Raw genomic sequence first — 22,467 nt, forward strand, 5'->3', positions numbered from 1 at the left:
TTTTTTATGGTCACTGAAGGAGGCAAACCATTCATCTAAATCTCGCAATAATCTGCGAAAAATCTTATTCATTAATCTATTATTATTGAATTAATCCCATTATGTGTAGATCGCTGGTGAACAACGAAAACGTTCCGACCGTTCAAACGAGTTGGAATGTTTTCTCTCTCCTTCTTCTCCGTTTTCTTTCTCACTCGCACTCGTTAAGTCTGGCGGAGGACGGGCACGTGCCAACGCGACGGAGAAAAAAAAAAAATCTGCACAATTATTCAATAGAATCACTGGAAAACTATAGAGTTTTCCAGCGACAGCGCTGGGATTTTCTATGAATTTTTTGACCTACGTGTCAATAATAAATATGTCGAGAAAAAGGAAAAGAGATCATTAGATTCTGCATTCATTATACTATTGATTATAATATGTTCGATTTTACATTCCTGACAATTATTACATAATGCGAGGAGCTACCGTATTGAGAACCTCTTTCCGGTTATCGACAAATTTATACTCGGGCCCTACCATACCAACAGTTCCGTACGCTCCATCGTAGTCCATGCGCCACCGCTATGAATTTTGCTGTTGAACACTTTACATTGGCCCTGCTCATCTCTCCTATAATCTCTGATTGAACATTTCCCCATAAGCCTGAGCAATTATTGGCCCTTTGGGATTTTGTCCCCCATCCATTGTGGTGGGGGAACCGCTCTGCAGCTTGGGCAGCTCCAAGATATGTTGAGTAAAATCGGCCATTTCTTTTCTGGATTTCAAGGTGAGTACTTCTGTGGGCAATTCTTTTTCCAACATGAAAGAAACGAGAATTAACTGAACATTAAAAACTACATTCGCGCTTAAATAAGTGATTTTGTAGGAATAAATACACGAATATTAATAAAAAACGGGAAAATTACAGAATAAATGGAATCTACGGAGAAGAATGAGACAGGCCACGTGGCCAAGCGTCTCACAGAACAAGAAGTTGAGAAAATGAAGGCACAGGACTCTAGACTGGTGCCTCAGCATCGTGCGAATCTTCTCGAGAAAGATGCCAAAAAGTACTGGGATTTGTTTTACAAAAGAAATACCACTAGTTTCTTCAAAGATCGACACTGGACGACTCGAGAATTCCAGGAATTGCTGGACATTGGGAACGCGGAGGGTGGGTGCTTCATTGAGGTGGGCTGTGGCGTCGGGAACTTGATTTATCCTTTGTTAGAAGATGGGTTGAAGTTTAAAAAAATTTATGCCTGTGATTTGTCGCCCAGAGCTGTTGACTTTGTAAAGGTATTTATAATTTTCTAAATTTTACCGGATTACACGTAGCAACACGTAACAACTAGTACCTTTTTGCCCATTTTATTGAAAAAATATATGCAGGAAAGCTGCAGAATTTTTTTTTATTGTTACCACTTCAAATCCACATGTTTTGAATATTTCTTCAACTTCTGATGTTGCGAAATAGTAACTTCTACGAATTCACCATAAAACACTGTTAGCATAACGGTTGATTGAATCTTTAAAAAGTTCAGGCGAAAATATTTCACTTAGTCTACACGTAATAATCCCATGACATACCAAAAATTTTTCAAATAAAAGTTGTTCGTCTTTTTCATATAAACAAAACGGTTTTTTGTTCATCAAAATCGGCCCAGTGGTTCGCCCGCTATCCGCTAATTAGAGGGCGTCCTTAATGAACAAATTATTTTTCATGGAAACTATAAGAGATACAAGAATCTATAAGAGACGATGTGGATGAACAATCAATTTTTCGTGACAAATTGTGATAAAATTGTTTATAACAAATTATTGGCCACTGGAATCGCAAAAACACGAAAAATTCGGATTTCTCACCGCCGAAAACATAATTTTCGATCATAACTCTTGCCGCACTGTCATGTCCACTGGAAGAGGGATAGACTAATTACCTTGATTCATCTTGTCTCATGTAAAAGTTATCTGCAGTTTTATGCCCAGGCTTGAATCTCAACTGAGCGATGTCGTAAAGTCCGTAGTGTCGAAATAAAACAGTTCCTCCGCTTTTGAGAATTCAAAATAGATTCTTGACAACACTGTTCTTGTTTATTGTCTTACATTTTTTTAATAGAAAAAGTTCAGTGAAAACTATCTCACAGAAAACATCACTAGAGTTCGCTCTTTCTATAGAATTTATTCTGTTGAAATATTTCCTATGAAAATTTATCGACCTAAATTTTCCAAATTTTTTTACTCCATTTTCTTTTGCTTTCATTAAATCAATCAAATAAAAAAAAACATGGAAAATTTAACTCAAGAAATTTATAGTAAAAATAACTCAATAGAATAAATTTTATAAACAGTCGAATTCTATGGAGTTTTTCTCTAAATATTCCTATTAGAAGATAGAATTCCGTCAATAACCTTTGCGAAAGACTAATAGTTTTCAATAAAAGATCCGTAGAAATCGAATATAATGTTCCAGCCAATGCGCTGTGGTGTTCCATACAACTTTTCTGTATGCCTAAGGATTAACCTAATTAAGTTTTGGTGGTTGAAACTCTAGTATCACGTCTTTGATCTACTCTTTTAGGAGCACAAACTGTACGATCCAGAAAAAATAAGAGCTTTTCAAGCAGATGTTACGGCTGATAACTGTTTCTCTGAGATCAGCAGCGGGGTTGATGTAGCCACACTGGTATTCGTCTTGTCTGCAATACATCCCCAAAAATTTCAATGGTAAGTCATTTGATTTTTTAAAATTTGGTTTTCTCACATTTCTCCTTCTCTATATAATACGAGGTTTAATGATCGATCAATTTTCAGTGTTGCCAAGAATCTCTTTCGAATTCTCAAAAGGGGAGGAACCGTTTTATTTCGAGATTACGGACTTTACGATATGGCTCAGTTGAGATTCAAACCTGGGCATAAGATTGCAGATAACTTTTACATGAGACAAGATGGAACAAGGTAATGAGATATTTTCAGTAGTAATACCACGAGACCTCCAAAATTATCGGATATTTCCCGATTGTTTTGTTGCGTATCAACGAGACGGAGCAGTTTTGCAGATTAAAATTTTTGTGCAAAACTTACCCCGATAGTTGATACGCAGGAAAACATGAGGAAAATGTTCGATTAATTTTGGAGGTCGAGTGGTATTCGATGGATTATTTTTGGTAATCGGATCCTTCCCAAACCGACTCATTTTGACTTTCTTGATGACTTCCTTTCACTCCACAGGATAATATTTGGCAGTTATTTGGTTAGAGAAACAATTGCAGAGCTAGAGGGAAATTCTCAAAAGCTAGGGAGAAATAACTGTTATAATTTTAATTGGGAAGTACTTCATGTTATTCAATACTGAACTCTGATTGGCCCAGGGAAGGCCAGATCCGATTACCAAAAATAATCACTTGTAATACTACAAGAGCTTCAAAATTATCGGGTATTTTCCGATAGGTTCGTTTGTATGCAGGGAACCTTGAGGAAAATGCCCGATTAATTTTGAAGCTCGTGTGGTATTCGGGGGATTATTTTTCCAATCCAAATGTCGGGCAATATAATTGGACCATGAGACGAAACTCACAATTGAGAAACGAAAATTGTATAATTAACACAACGACACAATTGAATTCATTGTGTCAGTTCGACGAGGGGTTAATTCGACTGCATGATGTTTTGTTTTTTATATAGCAACTACCAGGGAAAATTATCAGTTGAAAACCCTGTAGCTTGTACCACGATGTCGAATGGGCTAATTATATTGCCCGATATTTCGGTTGGAAAAATAATCAACTGAATTTTTTAAACATTCAATCAACAGTTATACTGACAAATTGTTTTATCGTGAATTCTTAGAAGTTACTATTTCGCAACATCAGAAGTCGCAGGAATATTCAAAACATGTGGATTTGAAGTGGTAACTTGTACATACGTTCAAAGACGAACGATAAATCTGAAGGAGAAAATCGATGTACCGAGAATCTTCGTTCAAGCAACGTTCAAGAAGCCCTGAAAATCCTATCATAGATAGAAGTATGTAGTAATTTAATTCATTCGAAAAATAGCCAAGTGATAATAGAAGATGAGTCAGCTCAATCTCCAGTTGAGTTTCTAACGAATATCTGCAAATTCAACCTTTAACTGATCGCATCTCTTCACCTTACGTAGTTCGTCGCGTAGAAAGAGAATCCTCCTCCCAATATTTTACGATTTCATGAAAAAAACGTTGGAAAACATAATTCGTTACGCATTTACAGATAATTTTGAATCTCCAATGGATAGTCAATGGGGAAGAGAGAAACTATTGTCAAATAAACCAAAAACTTGATCTCATTAGGTGCAAAATTTTCAGTTTTTTTGGGTTTTCAAAAGTTGTTAATAATTTATTGTCAAAAGGCTGGACCAAAATAAACGGTTAATGTGTTCAATATATTTGCAAGTAGAAATACCATTTTTTATGAATTTTTCACTCACGAAGTTTTTGTGTGAAACGAACCAATCGAAAAACGGCGATGATTTCCTAATTGTGCGGCCACTCATGGGTTGATGAAGATATACTATTTTTTTTCACAACTAACGAAATCTTCCCCTTTTCCAGACAATGAATCTCAACTTAAGATTGTATTATCACATTTTATTTACTAAGCTATTTTTTGTATTTTATTATAAAAAACATTGAAGTGATGATTTCATAGTTCAGCTGAGAAACTTTGATGTTATACTACAACAATGTCTTTCGCTCCTATCTGATTTAATATTAGTAACAAATCAAGAGTAATTCAAAATGTTGAAATATTCGAATCTAAGTTGGTCGTCTATTCATTCCAGATTGGTTCGTTTTGAATGTTCTGAAAGCAAACTTGATGGAATGGCAACAACAGAAAACTGCAATATCCTGAGTATGTATTCATTTCTTTAAGTTAAAAAATATCTTAGGGATGAAAAATAATGAAGTAATGTGATGATTTCATAGTTCAACTGACGAACATTGATGTACACACGTAGCAATGTCTTTCGCTCCTATCTGATATATTTTTTAGCTAATATGTATTTGTCATCACTATCCAATAACTATCAAAATATCTGATTTAAGAATCCTTTGTTCCAGAATGGAGGGAATCCTCATGATTGAACAACTTCAATACTGCTATTGACTTTGCCACGCATTCAATGGTAATTTTGATTTTTTATTGAAACAACGGGATTAATAATTTAGGCATTCGCTTTTTCTTGGGACGGAATTCTCACATACAGAGTTTCAGTTTTTGAATGAATATTCATACTATTGTGTCGCCTGAATATAATTATTTATGGGAAAAGTCCTATCCATCACCGCTCAGGCAATGATCTGTACTAATACTTAAAATGACTAAAAAATTTCGTTTGTAGAATATTTTCAGATACTTTTAGAAAAATTGAATGGTTGATTTCTGGCTTAGAAGCAAGCAAATCTCATTGACTGGTTTTATAAAAATAGTAGAAAGGAAGGAAATAGCAACTCCCTTGGGAAATTAAAAAATGTCGTGGTCCAATGTGTTGAGTCTGTTCTATCTTAACAACGATCATGGATTCCACCGCGTTACTGCAGAATGATTCTCTGATCTATTTTTTTTTCTTTTCAAATGATGATTTCATAGTTCAACTGACGAACATTGATGTACACACGTAGCAATGTCTTTCGCTCCTATCTGATATATCTTTTAGCTCATACATATTTATTACTATCCAATAAGTATCAAGATATCTGATTAAAGAATTCTTTGTTCCAGAATGGGTGGAATTTTCATGATTGAACAACTTCAATGCTGCTATTGACTTCGCCACGCCTTCAATGGTAATTTCAATTTTTTATTGAAACGAAGGGATTTATAATTTCGAGATTAGCTTTTTCCTGAGACGGAATTCTCATATTCAGAGTTGCAGTTTTTGTATGAATATTACTATTCTCATTATTGTTCCGTCTCAATGTAAGCGTTTAGGGGAAAAGGCCTATCCATCACCGCTCAGACAATGATCTGTATTAATACTTAAAATGACTGAAAAATTTCGTATGTAGAATTTTTTCGAGATACTTTTAGAAAAATTAAATGTTTGATTTTTGGCTCAGGAGCAAGCAAATATCACATTAATTAATTTTATAAAAATGGTGGAGGGGAAGGGAATAACAACTTCCTTGGGAAATTAAAAAATGGCGTCCAATCTGATGAGCCTGTTCTGTCTTAACAAAGATGATAGACTCGACTCATTATGTTCTACCGCATTGCTACAGAATGATTTCCTCATTTTTTTTTTTGTTTTTCAATTGATGATTTCATAGTTCAACTGACGAACATTGATGTACACACGTAGCAATGTCTTTCGCTCCTATCTGATAAATTCGAAAAAATATTGGTTTAATCATTTAAATCTTTGAACTGTTTTGTAATCCACTCTAATTATTTCCAGGAATGCATTCATCTGTCAGTGGGTGAATTTTTCTAAATGTACAGTTACGAAAGAAGCAACTGAAACTGAAGGTATTTATCATTTTATTCAATATTTTTGTATTGAATTAATAATTACTATTCGTTGGGTATGTCACCTTCTTTAATTATGTGTTTATTTGAAAACTTAGTGAACTTGGGATAAAATTTGAAGAGATCTTCATGAAAAAGGATTAACCTCATAATTACTCATTCAGAAGATGCATGGTTAACAGAATGACATATACACAGAGCTATTACACGTTTACTTATTCTTGGAATATCTGCAATGATGCATTACTAGTATTGAATCCATATGTGTAAAATTCAATGTTTCGTCACTACCACTGAGTTGAAATCACAAATTCAGATTCACATTTTCCCAAACTATTGCAAATCCAATTGAACGTAATTCATTTTCAGACGCTGATCGGTGACACTGGCCTAATCACGTTCACCAATTGAATACAGGTGATTATTCTGTAAATATTCAAACTGTTTCAAAAATCTAATGTAGGGTGAACAGGTCAATTGTTGGACGGTGAAGGGAAATTCTAGTTTCGTGGTAGGATCTAAATTTTAATAACAAAACAAAGAATACAGTGGACTCTGGTTAGAGTCGACTGTTTTACGGGATAGGGGAAGCGAATTCGACTCTATTTCCCTGCCCCCACTACGCGCTCTCGCCGAGCCCGACTTCCGAGAACTGGGAACGATAAAATGAAAAATACTATTTCTTTTCTCTCTCAATTCAACACTTTATTTTAATGATAAACTTTAGTTCACAGCTTCAACTATAATAGCAATATTCATATAGATTCAGACGATTTTTTTATTATCAATATTTTTAATTTCATTGACTATATTTGATCACAGAAGCTTTGTACCTAACATTCCATAGAACAGATATTTCTTCTGGAGTTAACGAACCATGTGAATTAAAAATGTTACAGTCGTTTTCTTTACCTCGCTTCATTATTTTATTTAATCCAATTTCGAATTAATTTTATGCCAACAAAACGAGATCCTCCCCCCATGACAGCCAGAAGTGGACTAAATTTTTTGATCGACAATTCAAATGCAGAATATTTTATTTTTCGTCTTTACTCGAATCGGAAGACAATAGCAATTTGAAGAAAATATTGGAGTGTTTACTCTCCGGCTTGCGTGGGGACAGAGTGGGGGAAGCGCTCGAGCGGCGAGAAAAAAAAATGGAGGGAAGTTTGACACTAACCAATATGCCTCTAACCAGAGTCCACTGTAATTAAATTAAGAAATAGTTGAATGCAACTGAAACCCCTAATTTCTGGACGATTGAGCCATATTTTTTTTATAATTTATTAAATGTCCATCAATAGAAACAAGTAGGGTAGAACTCCTGTTCGGTAGAAGCCATGTAACTGTTTCTTCATGTGTTTTTAGGCTTTTTTTCTACCAATTCCATTGATAATAAGCTTCCGAATGGATCCGTAGCAATTCCAATTTCAAAAATTAGAATTGGCAATTCCACGGATGCGTCACGCCTTTTTGTATTTCTTTTTATTATCTTTTTCGCCACAAAATCTTTGATAAATATTCATTTATTATGAAACCGACTAATATTTAACAATATGATATAAAATAGAAATGAGCATAATTTAATGTTGAACGACTTTTTTAATTATTCAGACGTGAAAATCATCGATAAAGTGACGATGTGTCATTTTTTAGAAAAAAACGATTTTTAGATAAATGGCTTTATGCCACGATGTACTGCACCGATCGACCAAAATTTTGTACAGAAATGAGACCCGATAATACTGATTAGTAGCCAGAATATTCAAACTTCTACGCGGATTACGGGACGTCAAATCCATTATGAGATGAAAAAATTGAAAAACGTGAATATCTCGGAAACTTTATATGGATGGGTATTCATATTATGATTGATTTCGATAGGTGCCAACAAGACGAGTATTTTGAAAAAAAAATTGAAATCGGACTAGTATTTTAGGAGATATTGAGCAAAACAGTTTTTCACAAAAAGTGGAATATCTTCTAAATCACTTGTTCGATTTCGCCTACTCACGAACTCATAATGTAATGTCATAAGAGCTATAATCTCACCGAATTTCAATATCCTATCTCAATTTTTTCGGTAGTTATCGTGTATACATCAATTTTATCATAAAAATGACAAATGTCAATTATTATCAAACTGTCCCTAGTTTCGTATGGATATTATGGCTTGATTTGATAAATATTATCACAAGAGACACCTTGACGTGACAAAAATTAAATTAGGTCGCGTAGTTTTTGAGATATTGAGGAAAAACGATTTTTGAGAAATTGCTGTATCTCAAAAACTACTTGACTAATTGCACTGAAACAGCGCCCAGAGCTGCTCCCAAATGATAGTAATTATGTGTCAAAATTTCAGATTTATAGCTGCAACTTAACTTGTTTTTGCTTCCGAATGGAAGCATTGTAATCGTGCTGTTTTCACATTCACAGTCAATGTCCATCGCCACCTTTCCGGTGGTCAATTTTTGGAAAATTGAGTAATTAATTGGCTAAACTTATTCCAAAAAATCTGAAATTTTGTCAGATTATAAACCTTAACAAGGACTATGTGCAAAAGTTTCACCCGATTGATCAAATAGTTTTTCAGAAAAAGCTATTCGTTTTTAAATCGTTTTTCGCTAATATCTTCGAAGCTAGTCAACCGATTAAAATTTTTTTTTTCAAAATATTCGTTTCGATGCCTTCTATCCGAATCAATCAAAACATATACCCGTTCATACAAAGTTTTCGAGATATTTCCATTTTTCCGTTTTTTCATTAAAAAAATCCTTATAATCACTCTAGCTTGTGCAAAAATTGAGATATCAACTTGAAATTTGTACAGAATCTTCCTCTCGTGATAACAATACTTCCTATTGAAAATGAACTTAATCGCATAGGTAGTTTCCAAGATATTCGACTTTCTCTGAAAACCTTTCATGTGCAATAGCTTAAAAACTACGCAACCGATTTCAATTTTTTTTTTTCAAAATATTTGTTTCAATGCCTTCTATCCCATTCGGAAGCTTACTACCAATGGAATTGGTAGAAATGAAAGAAAGAAAAAGAGTTATAACACATAAAGTAACGGTCAAATGGCTTCGGCCAAAAAGGCTCGAACCCCGGCTTGTTTTTGTTGAGATTTATAAAAAAAAAATGCGAAAAATCTGCACGCACATGCGGACATACATTCACACATTTTCTAAAAACATCATATCTTCACGTTTCATGACATTCTACATGATTTACAAACAAAATTAGAAGATCGTAAAAATGACCAATTCAAGGCTTCCATTCGGAAGCAAAATTAATTGATCACATGATTATACACAAGTAATATTATTGAAAGGTCAAATAATCAGTAAAATTTTCATTTCATTTATGGAATATTCAATCAATACAAGTTGAAATCGTCCAGAAACAAATCCCCGTCCAGAAATTGACCTGTTTACCTTATGGAACCTTTACTGATGAAATATGCAACTGAATCTATCATGATTATTCAATTATTAGCTCTAACTGATATACTTATATCATTAATGATTATACCATAGGGGCGCAACTATTGAAAGTGATAAACATGAGTTAATTTACTGTTTCAGATCAAGGTGTTGCGTGCTGATGTTCATGTTCATCCGAAAATTTTTTGAATTCAATGAATTTGATAATAAAGAAAAGTTTTTATTGTTAAAAAAACTTGAAACACTAATTTTTATTTACTTGAATTTTCTATTATATTTGTTGATTTTCAATACTTTGTACATGTTATATCGTTTTTCAATACACAAAATAGCATATTTCTGACCTAGGAAAGTAAATTAAAGAAGTCATGTACACAAATGGTGTTAAGTCTCGGCATAGGCGCAGCTTTCCCTCCCGTAAAGCCTTGCGCCCGCGCGGGGTAAAATAGTATATTTCGTAACGAGTGCAAAAAAGTGTTTAATCTAAAAAACTAAAGCTTAAACTAAAAAACATTTTTTCACGAGTTACGAACAATATTTTTCATCACAATGTGGCGGAAATTGGACTTTTAGGCACGCGGAGCGTGCCGAAAAGTTCACTTTTCGTCACAGCGTGATGAAAAAAGTATTAATTGATTTTATTTGTAAGTTGAGATTTGCATTCTAATTTCCTACTTGATCTTTCAACGGAAGAATACTGTTCGATGTCACGGTGGCTTGGTTACTGACCCCTGCTAACCAATACTTTAATGACTGAACAATGGTTTTGCTTTTGGTTCAAGTCAAAAAGCGAGTATGGTTGAAAAATGTCTGTCAGAAATTGGGGGTGGAAAAATTGTGTAAACAAAGCTAAAAGAAGGGATCTTTGCAATGACCGCGGAGGCCCTCGTTCCGTAGATTTCCCATCATTGTAAAATTTAATAAAGCGAATCTCCGACAAACAGCTTCGGAGTAACATTTAACATGTGATCGGTGCGTAATCGTTTTTCTGGGTCTTTCTCCTCCGCTTACGCAAGTTTGTATTATCAAGCAATTAATTGACAAAAATAACTGATATTTCTGAATTTGATTTAAACAATAGAGGAATTTTTTCTACCGTAACAGTTATAATGCCGATTATTTGTTAATAGTTTATCACTGGAATCCTTTTTTTTCGCAAACCTGAAAAAATGAATAAATAATGAATTTCAAAAATGCTTGATTTGTTAACAGGAGACCACACTAATATTTTGAAATCGCAAGTGCCTTTACCTATCGCGCTGAGTTTACTTCTTCAATTTTAATGTAGCGATAAGCAGAGGTTCGAGCTTTTTTGGTAGAAGCCTCCTGACTGTTTCTTTATGTGTTATGGCTTTTTTTGAGCCATAACACATAAAGAAACTGAACAATAGGTTCAGCTGTTGAGCTTCCGGTGCTAATGGAACCATTGGTACTAATGGAATTGTACCAATTCTATATTAAGAAAATGGAAACACTAATTCCGTTCACATTAGATATCACCAATATTGCAAAAAAAATCTGCCTGCTGATTCGAAAACAATACATCCCAATATATCTTTACAATACAATATATCTTTTTCATCCCGGCGGATGCAAAGTACACATTTCCCTCCCGCTTAGTGTAATTCCGCATGTGAGCACGACTCCTTTATTTTACCTCCTTAGGTTAAAAATATACTATTCTCGAGAATTTGAAATGGTTTCCATGTATATCACATAAAGATTCGTCACTCCATTAGATTGGAATCTTTTTTTATCAAAAGATTCCAATCTAATGGAGTGACAAATCTTTCTTATCTCGATTTTATTTTGACTTATCGCACGTACAAGGAATTTAGGAAAAATCGGAGATATCTCGACAACTTTGTACGAACCATATTTTGATTTAGATGGAAGACATCGAGACGAGTATTTCGAAAAAAATGAACCGGTCAAGTAGTTTTCGAGATATTGACCAAAATAGTTTTATACAAAAAATTGAACATCTTAGGAACTATTGGACTGATCTGGCTGAAATTGTGCCCCGAACTTGAGCATAATAGTGCCAACTATGGGTCAAAATTTCACATCCACATCAATGAATTTTCCCTTATTAATGTGATATTTTCTAAAAAGTGATAACCCAAAAACCGAACTATCAGACTTGGACTGTATGACATTTTCTAAAAATATAATTTCTTCATGTTTCATAACATTCTACATCATTTCCAGGCAAAATTAGAGACTATCAATATCCGACGAATACAATGCTTCCATTCGGAAGCAATCTGTATACAAATATAGCTGAATTTTCTTAATGTTTACTTTTTCATCACGCTGTGACAAAAAGTGAACTTTTCGGCACGCTCCGCGCACCTAAAAGTCCAATTTCCTCCACATTGTGATGAAAAATATTGTTCGTAACTCGTGAAAAAATGTTTTTTAGCTCGTGGGATTATATCACGCGCCTTCGGCTCGTGACATAAACCTCCCACTTGCCACAAAAAAACACTTTTTTGCATTCGTTACGAAATATACTATTTCAGTTTTTAGATTTTTTTTCTCAACATTAGCTGAAAAACTCGAAAAACAAATTTTTTATCATTTACTTACATTCATTTTATAGTTAAAACTGAAGTGTGGAAACTTATCAACACCATGGATAAAGGCCCCTGCGGTTTCTAAAATTCAGTGCGATCTGCCCTTAATTTTATAGAATTAATTATTTTAAGCATGGATAGCAATCGGATAGAGCAGGAAGTCTGCTGTATTCTTCATTTAAGTATGTGATTGATCAGGTGAACGATTGTTGAGCTCTGCTACTCCTAACAGCACCACGCATGGAATTTCAACCGGAAAGTTCCAAAATATTACTACCGGGAGAATTTTCAACGGACTATGCTCAATTTTGAAAGACCTCAATCGGGAAAGGGACTCCTATATTCCTGATGGATATATCCAGAGGATATGAGGATAGAAAATAAACTATGAAATAGTTTTAAAAATAATAGTTTTAGAATAATTTATGAGAATGCAATAACTTAAGTTATTTAGAATTTTTTTCGTAAATTCATAGATAAACCTTCACCAGTCATTATGCGCGCATGCCATTTTCTCTCAAGTAATGCTAGTCAACCTATAGGTCGTCTCTGGAGTGCGAGTGAGATACTAAAAAGAGCGCGCATACTGACGGGTTAAGGGGTCTCCTCAGTAGCGTAAAACGGTGATAGGCGCGCGGGTGAGTGGAGCGTAAAATGGTTAAGTTAGTGAGGTTATTTTCGAGAGAGACGAAACATCAAACATGGCGTGCGTTGGATAGTGACAGACATCACGCCAGTTATTTTTATCGTTAATTTATTCAACAAATTACTGGCAAAACTCGATGAGACTTCATTCCCTTATTTTTGAGAGTTTAATATAAATTAATATAGCTTCCTTTGTAGGCTAGCACATTGTCAACAGGGTGAGGGGTAAGGGACAAAATTTCGTTCTTAAAACCCATGTATAAGCAGAAATTCGAATGATTAATTGAAAACGAATGAAACAATAAAACTACTCAGAGTTTTATTACAATTTTCCTTTTACCATTTTTGATTATTATATTACATATTCAATTCGCTAGCACATTGTCGTTTTGTGGCGAAAATTACTGAGGAGACCCCTTAACCACTTCGGCCACCGTCCTCGGTACTTGGGGGCCTATTCTCGAAATATTTCCGTGCACGGTAGTGGCTTCGTAGACGAATTGCGTATAGGAATCATATAGGCGTTCCGTCAACGGAGTCGATTCCGCGCACGAAAATATTTCGAGAATAGGCCCCTTGGCTGTTTCTCTGTACCTATATTATAAAAATCCACATCGATTTCTGGGGATAAAAATTTAGTACTGAAAGTGAAAACACCAAAATTAAGGGTCGCAACATTCAGAGTCACGAGATGAAGGGTCACAAAGGTCAGATTAAGGGTCCAAATAAAGGACATGGCGGTCCAAAACCAAGGGTAAAAAACTAAGGATCACAAGGGTCCCAATATCTGTCTATTATAGTAAAAATCCAAGTCGACTTTTGGTGATGAAAATTTGCTGCTTAAAATTAAGACTCCAAAATTTAGGGTTAGAAATGAAGGGTCAAAATAAGGGTCACGAGAGTTAGATTAAGGGTCACAAGGGTCAGAAGAAGGATCATGGGGGTTGGCGAGCGGAGCGAGCAGGGGGCGGAGCCCCCTAGTATTTTATAAATTTAGAATTCCATCACGTTCGCATGAACTCAACAAAATCAATTTTGGTTGGTTCAAAATAGACAATTCTTGAGCGAAGAAAATCGGCTGATAAGAAACTTACGGATTGATACTATCACATAGACGTTTCAATTTTTTTTGCTCACTGGATGCGCCTGATTTTGAACCAAAAAATGTATGAATTCAAAGTTTCTAAAAAAAGTTTTTCTTCTGACATTACTGTCGCTGAGCATTGTCGATTATCAAATACTACCGCTTTGCTAGAAGGAAACAAAACATAACCCTCTATTGGTTGTCTACCGACCAATCACGATGACCCCCTAACACAGTGAAATCTCCGGCGTCTCTACCCGGTACCGGCCAATAACGATCCTCGTAAAATGCCAAACCCAGCCAATCCCATCTCCCAAATGTGTAACAATACCATCTACTGGAAGTTATTAGATTGAGCCCCGACTATATTATTACAACTTTATGTTCATTTGATTAAAACCTGTCAAATAATTGCGTGTTTTTTTCCATTGTTGTTCCTTGCTCCACTGCAATCGTGACTCACTCGTCACACCCTTGCACTACAAACCCCCGCAGTCACCATACTGCGTAAAAAAAGCACGGACAATCGACAGTGACGAATAAATAAAAAAATAACAGGGAAGGGAATGAGTTACATGGATACATTTGACGTTTAACGTTATCACGGAGATTGTAGACAGGTGTGTTCCAGTATTGCAAGCGATACGAGGGTGATACGCCGTCATTGTAGACCCTAGTCATATGATCCAATGTGCAAGGTGTTTCTTTCATTCTCACTAACACCATTACCGTCATTATCGTAGAGACAACGTTGGGGGTCTAAGAACTTTCTTGCTGGAGTGAAGAACGAATCGAGCAATTTATTGTCACTATGTCGTTCTTCGGAGTCAATGTCAATCCGTTCTCGACCCCTGTGGGTCAGAGAATTGGTAAGTACATAAATAATAATTAGATAAATGATTGAATTCTTTGGAACAATCGCCTCTTCCAAAAAGTCAATTTTATTTTGTTTCTCATCCACTGAATTTTTTGAAGAACAAGCAACCGATGGAAGTTTACCGAGTGAAAATTGGGCCCTCAATATGGAAATATGTGATATAATAAATGAAACCGAAGATGGACCGAGAGATGCTATAAAAGCGATAAAACGAAGATTAACTCAAGCAGCTGGGAAAAACTACACCATTGTCATGTACACACTGACTGTGAGTAATCACTGAGTCACTCTTCTCTTCAATTATTACCTCGTTAATATTCATAATGAAAGATAAATCGTGGAATGTCATGAGCTGATTTATCTCATTCTGTTCATTGAATATGAATTCACGTTAGACCTTTTATTTTAGGAAATTCTCCAGTTATGAAAATAAATTATCGACATATTTTCCTAAAATTATTCGTTTCCGAAGTCATTAGATAATCAAGAAAAATTCTGAAGCATTATGTTTGAGTAGTATTCTAATGAACGTGCGTTAGAATTCAGAGTGTCCAAAAACTTAACACATTCCATATACAATTACAATGGAATAAACCTGAACTTTTCTGATATTTAATATCTGAGAATTATTCAAGTGAATGATCCCGGTATTTCGTGATATTTCAGCAATGTCTTGTTAATTATATGTGAATAATTTACTGTGAGTGTTGTAGAAAAATGGGAAATTTCATTCGTCTACAAGTAGGTTATTAATATTTAGCTGTGCTCATAAAATTGACCAACTCCAATTTCCCTACTTTATACTAATGTCCAGCAAGATCTTGCAAACTCAATGACTTCATCTAGGGAAAAAATCGTATAGGGATGTTCTATTGGACAGTCTTATAGGGCAATTCTATAGGGAACTCTATAGTTTGTTGTATGATATCCGGATAATTTCTATACACTGTTAATACAGAGGAACTCGTATAAGATGTCTATAAGAGTTGACACTTCGGAATTTTCACCGAATTTTCAAAAAAAAAAATGCAAAACTTGCATTTTCAAAATGATGTAACTTTTTTTTCTCATCTTTTTTTTCAGTAAATCTTAGAATGAAAACAAGTATTTTGAGCCGTCATACAAGTTGAGTTTCGTCCTGGATCCATTTGACTTTTAATTTTTTCTCCTCGAAATTCTGCGAATTTGGTCAAAACACCGCAAAACAATTTCGATTATGTACCAAAAAAATATGTAACATACAAGTATACATTTAAATTCATTTCATACTGTTTATAATCAAAGTCAATCAACGCCATTTTAGAGTAGGTTAACCAAATTCGTGGAATTTCAAGACTAAAAAATTGAAAACAAAATAGATCTAAGACGAAACCCAACTTCTATGACGGCTCAAAATACTTGTTTTGATTACAAGAGTTACTGAAAAAAAGATGAGAAAAATAAAACGTTACATAATTTTGAAAATTCGGTATTATGACTACCTAGGGGTTGGCAAAAAATACTCAAAATATTCTTATAGATGGTAGAAAATCGGAAATTTTGACGAGTCATAAATCTAAATCGGATAAATAGAATTGGAATTATTGAAAAAAAAAAAAAAGAAATAACGAAAAAATCATATCTCCGAAATCGGCTGTTAAAAAAATCTGAAAAAAATTGAGAGATAGTTTTTTTAGTCCCCCAATCGTAGAAAAAATCGAGATTAATTTCCAAGCGGGTGAGGGTCAGCCGTTGACTCATTTGACATGGAATACCTCATATAAATGTCCTATGAAACATCTCTATGCGATTTTTTCATACGTGTTCCCTAGAATTCTGGGAATTTTGTATTGAAAAATACGAATAGAAGTTTTGAACGGTGCACTATTCTTCAGTTTTAATTGTAATGATTTATTTCAGGTACTAGAGACATGTGTGAAAAATTGTGGCAAACGTTTTCATAGCTTGGCGTGTTCAAGAGAATTCGCTGGGGATTTGGTGAAACTCATTGGACCAAAGAACGAACCGCCTACTGCAGTGCAGGAAAAAGTATTGAGCTTGATTCAGACGTGGGCTGATGCTTTCCGCCATCAGCCTCATACGCAGGGGGTAGTGCAAGTTTATCAGGAGTTGAAAGCCAAGGGAATTCAATTCCCCATGACTGATTTGGATGCCATGGCGCCTATACTCACGCCTGAGAGGGTGAATAAAATTTTACTGTTTAATCCGTATTCTTCATGAACTTTGAACAAATTGTGGGTTATTCATGAATTTATTCATATGATCTGTATGTTGTGGACTATAAATTTCTCGCGAAATTTCGAAGAAATTTTTTAATTTCGTAATTTCAACGTTTACCAATTCATGGGAATTCGATATTTATTCTGACAACTTTGGGTACTAATTCTTCACCACACAATGTGTATTGAGATAAGAAACATATTTATCTTATGTTTCATGCTCAGAATTGGCTGTGACAACAGTCGACATTTAGGAAACCTGAGACGCAATATGAACAAATTCATTATAACTTCCGCGTTTCCAAATATTTTTATATACATTTTTTAAATACATTCAGTTTCCTCACCACAACGATTAACGACCCCACTGCTTTTAGCCCTGATAGATGAAACCCAAAGTTAACTCTCGGTCATCTCTGGGTTTATGGAAAAAACCCAGCGAAGAAAGAGAGAAACTCTGGGAAATTTCCATCAAGCCAGAGTTAACCCAGAGTTAACTCTGGGTTTGATTCATCAGGGAAGTCATAGTTGTGTAAAAATTTCAGGAGCCCTGAATCAGTTTTGACACTGTAAAGTATTGATCACATATTTGTTCAATAATTCCAATTATGCAAAGGCTGTAAAAGCTAATTTCTTATAGATTTATTGAGTGATTCCAATGAATCTCGAGTGTATTATCATTTTGAGCTTTCGAGTATTTAAACCATTCTTTCTTTCACGTCTAGAGTGTTCCAGAGGTAACAACAGCTGCTCCTCTCCCCCAAGAGCGTCCAGCCTCTGCTACAGACTCAGCAGCAATTCCCATTCCGCCCACAGTGCAACCCCAAGTGACATCTCCAATTCGTCTCAAAGATCAGCATATTGCTAAACTACGAAGTGAACTCGAAGTTGTACAAGGAAACATGCGAGTTCTAGCTGAGATGATTCAACACTTGACTGAGCAGTGTCAGAATAATCAGCAGCCAGAGCAGGCTGATCTCGATTTACTCCACCAACTGTACTCTACATGTCGAGCCATGCAGGAACGAGTTGTGGAGCTCGTTGGAAAACTTGTTGACGATGAAATGACTGCTGAGCTGCTCCGCATAAACGACGAGCTAAATAATTTGTTCTTGAGATATTCGAGATTCACGAAGAATAAAGCTATACCTCCAGCTAGCGCTATTCTGGCTCAGGCCATTGGACATCCGCCAACAGGTAGTGAAATAACAGGAAAAAGGTCTGAACCCTCGCTTATCGATCTGGGGGACGCCGAAATTGCAGCCGGGCTTGATAAGCAAGTGTCAGAATTGGGTGAGCAAGGATAAATTCAGTGAATATTAATGACTTAAGAATATGCAAATTGTCAAATGATGCATGAAATTATTGAGGATATTATCATGGAAATATTTCGCCGCGAACAATTTCAGGGAAAAACGTCAAGAGAACGATTTTCTCCCAAACTCACTAGTTCTCTAGATGAATGCATAATTGAGCGGAGGAAAGACAACATCTAAACAAGCATGAAAGTGTGTGGGATTACGTGTTCTCTTTCCGTTCATAGTATTTTAGGAATCAAATACAAGTCATGCAATATTTATATTATGAAATAAGAATAATATGAAATAAAATTCTCAAATTTAATAGTAAAAACGGATAGAAGGGTCCAAGTTGAATGTAAAATCTGCGACGAATATCTGTGTGTTCATCTTGAAAACCAAGGATTCGGAGAGATCATGTTAAGAGATATTTTCTCTAGCTGCAGAACAGGCCTCTTAATATTTGCTCGTGAAATCTGTGCGATATAATTACCACATCATTACACGGATGAAAAATTTTAGGTAGAGGGATTGAGGTTGAGGAATTTCCATATAGAAAATATCGCGATAGAATACGCTGTAGGAAAAATCAAATCTCATTCATTTTTCTTATGAAATATTTTCCATTAAACATTTTTGTTGAAAAAAAACGCACAAAAGAAACACATTTTTCCAATAGAATCTGCGAAAAATTAATAGAGTTTACAATAGAGGTCATATAGAAATTTAATAGTATTTTCTAGCGAATACGATAAATTATCCAATTAAATTTGTTCGTACGGGTATTAATTACAAACATGATACATCAACTTTGCCAATCTTATGATTTGACTACTTCACTTGGAAGCATCGTGAATTTAAATTTTTCTCTCTACTTTAATTAATTCTATCAATACCATGGAGGTTTCTCTCTAAGTCTCTGGATTACATCATTCTTCACTAAGAGATTTTTTAAAATTTAAATTCACTTAAAGATTAATTTTTCAAATAATTTGGAATAGAAATTAAAGGCGATGACACTAGGACTAAAACAAAGGACAAAGACCACCCTGATAACGACGAATTCGACATGTTTGCCCAGTCTCGTAATGCAACATATGAAACAACGAAGAACAGGTAAATACAATTACTTTTTTCACACGTTTTTGGTATTGATAATTTCTTCCAATAACGACTGATTTGATCGGAAAATGCTGAAAGATCTTTTTCTGTATTGCTTCTCACGATTCCTCATCTGGGAATTAGTATTACATACTTCCCAAACTAGGAAACTTGGAAATCATTGTAAACAAATCTTGTCCCGGGGCTGTTGCGATGGGGTTCTTTGCTCGTGTGGTTAGCCAGTTCTCGCCTTCGGCTCGCCAACTCCACACGAATAAAAAATCCCATTGTAACAACCCGGAAAAATACTATTTTGAACCTGACGTAATATTCTACAAGATGAATTCTTTACTATTTCCTTTGTGTATCAGTCGTTATCGGAATGATTTCCTATCTAACAACGTTCAACTCCTAAAAAGACGAAAATTGTCTGAATTGTAATTTTTTAACGTTCCAGTGGAAGTAGATACGAAGATAACATGGAGGAATTGGATAGTAGTATAAGTACAGCACTAAAGAACCGTAATCTAAACCTTGGAGCATCTGGAGCCTCAAATTCTGTAGATTCTGATGTTGCTGCCCCCGTTGGAGCAAGAACTGTTTTGGTAAGTGAATAATTCATAATTTTATGTTTCCAAAATTTCAGACTTTCATAATCACTATCATACTGTGATATCGTTCTTGCTTTCACCTGTTAATACTTTCCATCACCACTTCTGCAAAAGAGAAATATTTTTATTATTTTCAATAGCCATCAGAAATAGGGGTGAGTGAGGTAAATTCGTCATTTTAAGATTATTCATATCTTCATCACTGAAGAATTCAACAAATTGAAGTTCCTTCATAGAATTTTGTGGTCGATTTTAGAAACCCCATTATCTCAAGAACAAGACATAACACACGAAAAAAATTAATCGAAAAACCTAGCGAAATCGCTAGAAAATTCTATTGGATTTCAATTGAACTTTCTATTAGTTTTTGGCCGATTCTATTGAAATGTTCAATAGAAAAGATTCAATCGAAAGTCAATAGAATTCGATTTTTCTATATAAATTATTCTCTTGGGATATTTTCTATAGTATTTCCTCGGGTCAAATTTTCCAAGTTTTTTCATTCTATTTTTTTTTCCTTCTCATTAAGAAAATCAAACTTAGAAAAACTTGGAAAATTTGAGCCGAGAAAATTCTATAGAAAATATCTCAATAGAATAAGTTTTACCGAAAAATTGAATTCTATTGACTTTTTCTATTGAATACTTTCTATTGAACATTTCCATAGAATCGGCCAAAAACTAATAAAAAGTTCAATGGAAATCCAATTCGAATTGTCTAACGATTTCGCTAGGTTTTTTTATTAAATTTGTTTTTCCGTGATTTCCCAAAGTAATTTTAGGAGACCTATTTTATAACTGACAAAATTTGTTATAAATAAATATCCGTATACTTTGCATTGAAAGCACTCATTACTGAAATCATTTTCCAGTAAAGGTTCCTTTTTAATGCGAAAGTGATTAAAACTAGAATGTCGTAATATAATGATCCAGAGTGTGTTAAATTTTTTATTATGTTTTTATATCATCTCTTGGAAGCCAAAAATTTCATTTCATTTTACCCCACTCTCCCCTGATATGTCCGTTTAGAATGGTGAAACGTCATACGTTCAAAATGAGTGACTTCACTAGAAAATACCGAGATACGTGTTGGAGAAATGTCGAACAAAAATGCCTCATGGCATTTTCTCCTAAAAGCCCTCCCTATTGACATAATACCATATGCAACAGAATGTGAAGAACTCATTTGTTCTGTATCGTTGCATCACTCCCCTTTCGATCTGCTAAATTTGCTCTTTTGTTTTGTTGACTTATTCATTATTTGTTTTTTTTTTAATTTCACAACGAACAAAAAAATGTATATAGCCAAATCGAGAGTCAGAGTTCACAGAAATGGCAGCTTGGCTCGATAATACAGTGAGTATCGTCAATTATGATTTTTTTTATTCAACTTTGGTTGAGTCTAATCATTTTTCATTACATGTTTGTTCTCGTTTCTCTCCGTCCACAAAGAACAATTGATTTATCTTCAAAGCAAAACCTGCAAGTCATTCATTGTTATTTTGTGCCCATTTAGATTATGAAGTGGTCAAAGAATCAAATGTCATGGAGTCGAGAATGCACTTGACGATTATTGAGCAAATTAATACAATCAACAGGTTCAGAATTGTTTTTTGCTATTTTTACCTCAAATTATTAATTTCCAGAATATTCGCAAAATGGTTTATAAGACATCAATTTCTATATACTTTGGGAGGAAGGGGTCTAGGAAAATCAATCAAGAGTTGTTTCTTTTTTGTCTCTTGACATTTCTCCTTCCTGCAACCTCAGATATTCACTGCTTTTTTTTCATTCACTATTATCCATCAAGTGTTTATTCCCGTTCCCCCTCGAACCATACAGAACAATTCCATCTATCTCAAGGAAAAAAAAACCGTAAGTCATTGATTGTTACTTGGTTGCACATTCACAGACAGCCAAAGAACACACTGGAGATCAAGAATCCTTGACATCATCAGAATTCGAGAGATTTTTGGCGGAACGCGCAGCAGCCGCTGACGCATTGCCAAATTTACCAACAGTTACAACTGCCCCAAGTACAACAACAACTGGAAATACAAATATTCAACGACAAATTAATAAAGATCAAGACAAATCATTATTTGCCCTCTAAA

At 34.7% G+C, this 22,467-nt stretch overlaps 2 protein-coding genes and 4 non-coding genes across 8 annotated transcripts; all 6 read left to right on the forward strand.

Annotated features, from left to right (window-relative positions):
- Window positions 1-656: 656 nt before the first annotated feature.
- On the forward strand, window positions 657-10,283 carry LOC107042813 (methyltransferase-like protein 6; the record flags this gene model as incomplete). The annotated part of the gene is given in 11 exon segments (XM_015264013.1): window positions 657-769; window positions 911-1,281; window positions 2,564-2,709; window positions 2,797-2,940; window positions 3,832-4,008; window positions 4,804-4,874; window positions 5,084-5,148; window positions 5,745-5,809; window positions 6,421-6,491; window positions 6,861-6,908; window positions 10,082-10,283. Coding segments are annotated over 4 exon segments (813 nt in total). The 3' UTR covers window positions 3,989-4,008; window positions 4,804-4,874; window positions 5,084-5,148; window positions 5,745-5,809; window positions 6,421-6,491; window positions 6,861-6,908; window positions 10,082-10,283.
- On the forward strand, window positions 4,648-4,733 carry LOC114841456. The gene has a single exon (XR_003783121.1). It is a non-coding gene; the product is annotated as a small nucleolar RNA snR60/Z15/Z230/Z193/J17 (small nucleolar RNA).
- LOC114841457 lies at window positions 4,924-5,011 on the forward strand. Its single transcript, XR_003783122.1, has one exon. It is a non-coding gene; the product is annotated as a small nucleolar RNA snR60/Z15/Z230/Z193/J17 (small nucleolar RNA).
- On the forward strand, window positions 5,589-5,675 carry LOC114841459. The gene has a single exon (XR_003783124.1). It is a non-coding gene; the product is annotated as a small nucleolar RNA snR60/Z15/Z230/Z193/J17 (small nucleolar RNA).
- LOC114841458 lies at window positions 6,269-6,354 on the forward strand. The gene has a single exon (XR_003783123.1). It is a non-coding gene; the product is annotated as a small nucleolar RNA snR60/Z15/Z230/Z193/J17 (small nucleolar RNA).
- Window positions 10,284-14,565: 4,282 nt separating the features above from the next.
- On the forward strand, window positions 14,566-22,467 carry LOC107042810 (TOM1-like protein 2). 3 transcript variants are annotated; one of them, XM_015264009.1, is made up of 9 exons: window positions 14,566-14,868; window positions 14,992-15,117; window positions 15,224-15,393; window positions 17,025-17,306; window positions 18,070-18,637; window positions 19,644-19,758; window positions 20,201-20,348; window positions 21,659-21,709; window positions 22,266-22,467. In XM_015264009.1, exons 2-9 carry the CDS (start codon window positions 15,060-15,062, stop codon window positions 22,464-22,466), a joined length of 1,593 nt encoding a protein of 530 aa, XP_015119495.1. In that variant the 5' UTR covers window positions 14,566-14,868; window positions 14,992-15,059; the 3' UTR covers window position 22,467. The 3 variants fall into 3 exon arrangements, with proteins under 3 accessions (XP_015119495.1, XP_015119496.1, XP_015119497.1); XM_015264010.1 differs by having other exon boundaries at window positions 14,566-15,117; XM_015264011.1 differs by lacking the exon at window positions 21,659-21,709.

Source organism: Diachasma alloeum, unplaced genomic scaffold (genome assembly GCF_001412515.2).
Source record: "Diachasma alloeum isolate Michigan unplaced genomic scaffold, Dall2.0 Dall_scaffold_00521, whole genome shotgun sequence".
NCBI lineage: Eukaryota > Metazoa > Arthropoda > Insecta > Hymenoptera > Braconidae > Diachasma > Diachasma alloeum.